At 36.4% G+C, this 7,873-nt stretch overlaps 1 protein-coding gene across 1 annotated transcript in view; it reads right to left on the bottom strand.

Moving 5' to 3' along the window:
* Positions 1-3,963: 3,963 nt before the first annotated feature.
* The window catches only part of LOC106876840 (cholinesterase 2), a 14,509-nt gene continuing 10,599 nt past the window's right edge, over positions 3,964-7,873 (bottom strand). Inside the window, exons 3-4 of the mRNA XM_014925557.2 lie at positions 5,034-5,218; positions 3,964-4,197 (exon numbers count right to left, since the gene is read on the bottom strand). Coding sequence (XP_014781043.1) covers positions 4,094-4,197; positions 5,034-5,218 — 289 coding nt within the window. The 3' untranslated portion in view covers positions 3,964-4,093. The remainder of the gene's footprint in view (positions 4,198-5,033; positions 5,219-7,873) is intronic.

The following is a 7,873-nucleotide window of genomic DNA, read 5'->3' as shown; positions in this document are numbered from 1 at the left end:
TATAACCCAGTACAACCTACTGCGTGGTCGGGTCGTCGGCGACTAAACTAGCAAATTCACCAATCTTACTTGGTGAGTTGGGTGATTGGTGGACACCTTGCAGGACGAAAGATAAGATATGTCACATGGCGGAAGAGCACATGAGTAATCAACGGTCATCCAACATTATGTGTACATATGTATATGTACGTATATGTATATGTATTTACATATCTTTCTTTATATATATATATTTTTAATTTATATTTTTGATTTAATTTTTCTAATTTAAACAAATTTTTAATTGTAAATTTTTTTTTATTTTACATCTTTATTCGTTGTATGTGTACATACGTATAAGTTTCTGTGTGGGAGGCGGGTAGAAAATGGGGTTCATTAGCCGTGGTGAATGCAACTCTTCTAGGAGGACACTCTAACTTAAAACCAGGTCATGGTAATGATGGTCCCATTAATTGACTGCACTATCAAAGCCATAACTATTTGATGGGAGTAGGATTGGGCCCCTATTTTGAAAGGATGCCATTATTAAGAGAACCAATATAGGAGATAAAACTCTAAATTCAAATTGACTTACGATTGCTGTCTTGCAGTCTCCTTTTGAAAAAAAAAGCCTAAATGAATGTATTCCAATATAAAATCTGCAGTCAACTTAGTACTAGTCACCTTGCTTTGCTTGTCACTGGAATCTAATATTTTGACCCAGAGAGTGGCACAAGTGTTGTTCAAGCGTTTGTCACTGAAATCCAATGAAGTACAGATGTCCGCGACAAAACACCATCATCGTACAATCATCACTTTTAAAAAGTCCAATAGTGATAGAGGCGTGGTGACGTATGCAGACTTGACCGGTTGGAAGCATACGGTTACAAATATGCACATAAGGTGGCAGGGTTCTTATCTTAACATCGCTAACATTTTCATGGACATGAACTGTTTTCGGTGGAGAATCCTGTATCTGAGCAGCCATTTTAAAGAGAACACTGTTTACATGGATCTAATGGGAAGGTGCTAGGAAAGGTGCTCTAAAAATTGTCTGTCCTTTCTCTGCTGGTTAGTTTACTGCGGCTGACGGTGGTTCAATTTAGCAGGAATGATCAAAGAATTGATATAAACGATGATAACAACTATGCATGGAGTAAGTTTTCTCTTAACCTAGCCTGTTGGAATGAGAGAACATTTTTACATCGAACAGATAGTCCTGAAAAAAGAACGGCTCTTGTAACTAAGGAGCTAAGGCTTCTTAGTGTTGATATTGCAGCGCTTTTTGAAACAAGATGTTCTGATGAAGACTATCTTGTCGAAAGGGCAGCAGGTTTTACATTATTCTGGGTTGAGAAGCTGAAAGGAGAGAAAAGGGAAGGCAGTGTTGGATTTGCAATCAGAAGTGATTTGCCAAAAGACTTAGAACAACCACAAAGCATAAACAAATGCATAATGAAATTCTGGATGCCCCTTCCTTATGGACGCTTTGTAACCAATTTCTCTGTTTATGCTCCTACACTTTCAGATAGCGAGGAAAATATCCAAGCATTTTATGACGAACTTAGAAGTGTTCTGTTGTCCTTTTGAATGAGAAGTTGGTTGTGTTTGTTGACTTTAAGGCACGTGTTGATAGTGACTATGGTGCTTGAAAATGTGTGTCCACATGTGATTCCCGAAGAACAATGTGGTTTCAGACCTGAGCGAGGAACAATGGACATATTTTCTGCGAGGCAGGTTTAGGAGAAATGCTTAGTGGAACAAATGCCACTATACCAGGTCTTTATAGATTTGACTAAAGCATTTGACATGGTAAACAGAGAGGCACTGCGGATTGCTTTGTGTAAACTTGGTTGCCCAACATATTTTGTGAGAATCTTCAAGGAACTACACAGAAACATGAAAGCTCAAGTATTCTTTTTAATGGTGAGCTATCTCATGAATTTTCGGTAGACAGTGGTGTCAAACAGGGAGATAGTCCTGCCCCTACACTTTTTCTCTATTTATTTTGTTGCATTGCTTTGGTATACTTTCGAGTATTCCAACCGAGTAATCGGAATCAGATTCCAGACATCTGACCCGGTTTAACTGCAAAGGAAAGGCTTTCAAAACACTTCTGAAAGAATTACATTACACCGATGACGCTGATTTCTTGGCACACTTAGAGAGGGATATGTAACATATAATGGACAGATTTTCCACTGCATGTGTACATTCCGGCCTCACAATTAATCTTCGGAAAACTAGAGCAATGTTTACTCCCACGCCGGGACAAACATTCTGAACCAAACATTTTTGTGAATGGAACAAAGTTAGAAGTCATTGACACTTTTGTTTGCCTTGGAAACACACTGTCAAGAGATAGTTGTCATGATGTAGAGATATACTATCGACTAGGGAAGGGAAGTGCTGCATTTGGAAAGCTCAAAAAGCGAATATGGGCGGATAGAGATATTTCCCTGCAGACAAAACTCAGTGTCTATAAAAAACGTGTGTATTTACTGCACTTCTTTATTCGAGTGAGACGTGGACCACTTACAGGTGTCGTATGAAAATGTAGGAGAGATTTCATACTCAGACGCATTTTGGGAGCCAAGTGGGAATGTTTCGTACCAGATACAGAAGTTTTGCGAGTGGAAAATTGTAGCTCAGTTGAACAACATGTTATCGTGGCTCAAATGAGATGGTCCTGGACATGTTATTAGAATGAAAGATGGGCAATTGCCAAAGGGTTTTTTTTATAAGTTCAACTCTGATAAGCGACCACAGCATAAGCCGCAGAAAAGGTATAAAGACTGCATGAAGGGAAACTTGAAGAAACTAGATATGATTGAGAAATTGATGAGAGATGCTGTTAGGACTTGTTGTAGCGGAAGGAAAATATGATTCAGCACTCTGAGCTGAAATGGACCTGTCGCAAAGAACTGAAATCAACAGTCAACATTGGATATGCATTATGTGTGATCGTGTTCTGTTGTCAAAAGCAGGATACGTGAAGCATATAAAGTCACGTGAAGATCGTAATGCCCAGGTAGGTAATAATCTTGGACACCAACCACCTCTTACGACTTGTGTCATATGTCACAAAGCTTCTAAGACAATATCTGGACTTCAAAGACATGCTAGTTCAGAAAAGCATTCCTCCAGAATTCGATTCCAGACGGCAAAGATGTTGAAGAAAAGAAACTTGAATATTTGTCACTTGTGTTTTAAACCCTGTCAGTGTGCAGTTGGTCTTAAAAGTCATCTGAGCGCTCATCAACGGAGGGATTGTGCTGTGTGATGGGATGTCGTGTACGTGTTGATGAGACGGCTATAATCTATCAAGATGAAGCAATCATCATATATACACACATATATATATACACATACATATATAGATAATATATACACACACATATATATACACATACATATATAGATATATATTTATATATGATATATATACACACACGCATATATATATATATATATATACATACACACAAAAATACACATACATATATGTATGTATGTATGTATGTATGTATGTATGTATGTATGTATGTATGACTGGTACTCCATCGGTCACACTGATAAGGATTCCAGGTTGTATATATTTGAATTAATATATGCAAAGTACAAGATATCACAAATATCACAAAATGATGTTATCAATCAGATCATAATTGACTGATGTAATTCACTAAAGTAGGATTAAAACAAAAAGTTCCAGAACAATATCAGTTGTTATGAGTTGTGTGGACAAATACAGACTCAAATGCACACACATATATATATGTATATATTTATAAATATATATACACAGAGGCACGCACACACACATACACAGAGACACAGACACATACACACATACATGCACACAGACACACACGCATGTATATATATATATATATATATATATATATATATATATATATATATATTTATACGAGGGTGTGCTGAAGAGTTACTGCTTTGTGTAAAAATAATATACGACGGACGATCAATTAATTATGATTTTATTCAACATATCCCCCTCTCAGATATAGATACATTTATTGCTTCGGTCCTTGAGCTTTTCTAAGCCCTGTAATCAGACCATAATTGACTGATGTAATTAACTGAAGTAGCATCAACACAAAATGTTCCAGAACAACATCAAAGAGAAGAAAATGAAACTAAAAGTGGTTAGTATTCTTCCTTGAAAAGTCCAAATATTCTGTGATCCACTTGGTACTGAAAAATACGATGGAATAAAATATTCATCTTTAATTGTATCATATTGTAATTATAGCAAATAATTACCGCATGTATTTGAAATATATCATATGTGTACATGGTCGATAGAACAGATTCTGTATCTCCTTCATCCAAGCCTATCACACTGTCTGAAAGATATAATCCATACAGTCGAAACACCCCTCTTCACCTACTCTAAACAAGACTATGGTCGTTTCATCTGCAGTGAATGTGATGACCTCAGTTTTGGGGGAAGCAAAAGCCATTGTGCTTATTGGCTAACTCCATCAACCGAGAGTGAACCTGGGCTCTCTACACATTCGGATTCAATCTCCCATGTGTAAAAACGTGCCTCCTTGCCACAATGTAAACTTCCATTTAATCAAAATATCCTTGGCCTGAAGAGTAGCCTGCGGTACAGACCTCGCTTGGATATTTACCACTTCCGAAGTTCCGATCGCCATGAAACGTATGTAGCCCGGATCTTATCTACTCCATTCCTTAACTATTGTACTCTTATTCGCATACCAGCAACCCTGGTCGCCCACCGTGAAATATAAAAAGGACGTTTTTCGGTTTATCGTACTTCGATACGAAAAAGATCCACAATTTTTCCGTCTCAATAAACCATTATAGTCCCTGAAAGTTGTTTTTATATTTACTACGGATTGCTATATATATATAAAGTGTGAGAAAGAGACACAGAGAGCAAAAGGTAGATAGATAGATAGATAGATAGATAGATAGATAGATAGATTCATGTACGTGTATAGACCTGTGGACATATGATAAAGCAGCAAAGAAATTTATTGAAGGAAACATAGGAAAGTTACCTGGACAAGAACGTTCCTTTAATTCAGGAAGAAGATCTGACCAAAAGCCACATACATTGTACATAGACGTATCCTTATTCTCCATCTTTGTTTTCTTGTCAATCACAAAATATTTCTGGTTTTTGGGTGTGAATTTCGACCATGGTTCATTGGAGCAGTCAGCACAGTCACCATTATTAGGATTACTAGAGAAAAGAAAAAGAGTGGTACTATTTTAGGCAAATGAAAAGAAATGTATTGTTAGAATAGAACGTCAGACAATATGTTGTGCAGTAGAGCTTTAAGGGCTTTCATATTGCGAGTTGAAAATTTGGCCACGGTCACATTTACTTGTCATTTACTCTGCATAGGCAACACAAAGTACTATTTTGAAGGAGAGGGTTTCACAGTGCAATCTCAGTATTGCTTACACTGCTATAAGTATTAGTTGGGTAGCAGCTTCTGCGCCGGGGAAGTGGAGATATCTGTTGCTCTGGGTATAGCTGGGGTGAATGGATTCTGTTGCTTTAATTGGACTAACATGTAATGTTATTCCTAGAATTCGATAAAGTCGTTAATCGAGGCAGGAAGTAGGGAGAATGAAATCAAAAAGGGGTGTCAATGTGTGTGCCAACATACTTATTTTTCCAAATCAGATTATTATTATTATTGTTGTTGTGTTGTTGTTGTGATTGTTGTTTTTAATGTTGTTGTTGTTATTGCTATTATTATTATTATTATTATTATTATTATTATTATTATTATTATTATTATTATTATTATTATTAACGCGGCGAACTAGCAGAATCGTTAGCACGCAGGGCAAAATGCTTAGTGGTATTTCGTCCGTTTTCACGTTCTGATTTCAAATTCCCCCAAGGTCAAATTTGCTTTACATTCTTTCGGGATCGATAAAATAAGTATCAGTTGAATACCATACCGGGATCGATCTAACTGATTCATGCCCGCTCCTAAAATTGTTACCCATATGGCAAAATTGGAAACCATTATTATTATTGTTGTTGTTGTTGACGTTATTGTTGCTGTTATTGTGATTACTATTATTATTATTATTATTATTATTATTATTATTATTATTATTATTGTTGTTGTTGTTGTTGTTGTTGTTGTTGTTGTTGTTGTTGTTAACATCTTTCAATTCTGTTTCCATTTTTGCCGAGTGTCTTCCTGACACCTAGGGCAGAGAAGCATACTGTATACTTTGGTAGGCCATTAAAACAAACACACCAGATAGATCATTTACAGAGTCATGTGATAGAGAAAAGGGATAAATAGAAAATAGAAAAGTAAACAAATAAAATAAAAGTGGGAAAAGTAATGAAAATTCAGAGCGACAATGCTCTTCTCAGTACGTGTGACGTGCATGGAGGGTAAGCCAGGAATAATTTTCAGTTCCTTTTTTTTTTTATCATTCCAAGGGCTCCTACAATTACTGGTATTGTAAACGCCATGAGATGCCGCAACTTTTCGATTAGTAAATTTTGTTATTTTCTGAGCTTATGAAATTCTTTCACCGAGGTATTATGGTCAGAAGATAGGCTCATGTCAATCAATAAAAACAGACTTTATTGCTTTTGTCTTACACAACAATATCTGGTTTATTTTCCTTGATGGTCTGATTTGTACGTACTGGGAAGTCCCAAAGAATAGTTACCTTTTTTTCCCCTCTGTTACAACCTCAAAGTAAGACTTGTACCATTTCTCAGCAGTTTTGATTCTATAACGCCGGCACATTATCCAATGTAGATACTCGCCAAATCTGTCATGTCTTAATGTATACTCCACATGTGATAAAACCTTACATCCAGAGATTAGGTTGTCGACTGTTTCTATCCCATCGTTGCAGTATCAGCACTTTGTGTCTACACCATTTTTCATCATATTGGTTTGATAGTTCCGAGTCAATAAGCTCTGATCTTGGGCAGCCAAGACAAAGCCTTCACACTTTGCTTTTAGCCTTGAGCTCCGTAGTCACTGATGGGTGTGCTTCAGGTCTAAATCAGCTTGTTTGTTACGGACCACATACTTGCCATGCAGAGGTTTTTGTTCCCACCTATCAGTCAATTGTTCAAACGCATTTTGCTTTGCTATTGATTTCACATTCTTTGCAACTACAGTTGCTGCACTTCGCTCATGCTGTTCAACCTGGGTATTATGCATAAACTCGCTTGAAATTTTTTGCTCTCCTTCATAACAGAATGAAGATTCTTACGTCTTTCATAGTTTTCAACGAGCTTTAGCATTCAGTCGTTAGATATTTCAAGATACCTTGCCAGTCCAATTGTGGTGGTTTTGTAGATGAATTCAAATTCGATCAAGCCTCGACATCCTTGAGCTCAGGGTAGGTAAAGACGATCTGCGCTTGTTTTTGGCTGGTGGATCTTATTGCAAGTCAACAGTTTACGCATTTTCCTGTCAATCTTCCTTATTTCGCTCATATTCCAGTTCGACACTTTGAAACTATAAATAACAATCGGAACTGCTAAGGAATTTATAGCCAACACTTTGTTACGCGCATTTATTATTATTATTATTATTCAGTAGTTTTATTTTTATAACGTGCTTTCACTTCACTGCCGAGCACAGCTCTGTGTGCCTTGGGTATGTGCTGTGGTTTGCTGTGGTGCTCTTATGGTTACTGTATTGAAAGTGTTTTGCGTAGGATGTGCGCAGTGCCCAGTAGTGCAATTTTCTGTATGTTATATATATTTGTAAGTCCTGGTGTTATTGTTATTATTATTATTATTATTATTATTATTATTATTATTATTATTATTATTATTATTATTATTATTATTATTATTATTATTCAGTAGTTTTATTTTTATAACGTGCTTTCA

Source organism: Octopus bimaculoides, chromosome 9 (genome assembly GCF_001194135.2).
Source record: "Octopus bimaculoides isolate UCB-OBI-ISO-001 chromosome 9, ASM119413v2, whole genome shotgun sequence".
In the NCBI taxonomy this organism is placed as follows: Eukaryota; Metazoa; Mollusca; class Cephalopoda; order Octopoda; family Octopodidae; genus Octopus; species Octopus bimaculoides.
The sequence above is the reverse complement of the archived record's forward strand: the minus strand, read 5'-3'. Positions and strand labels throughout refer to the sequence as shown.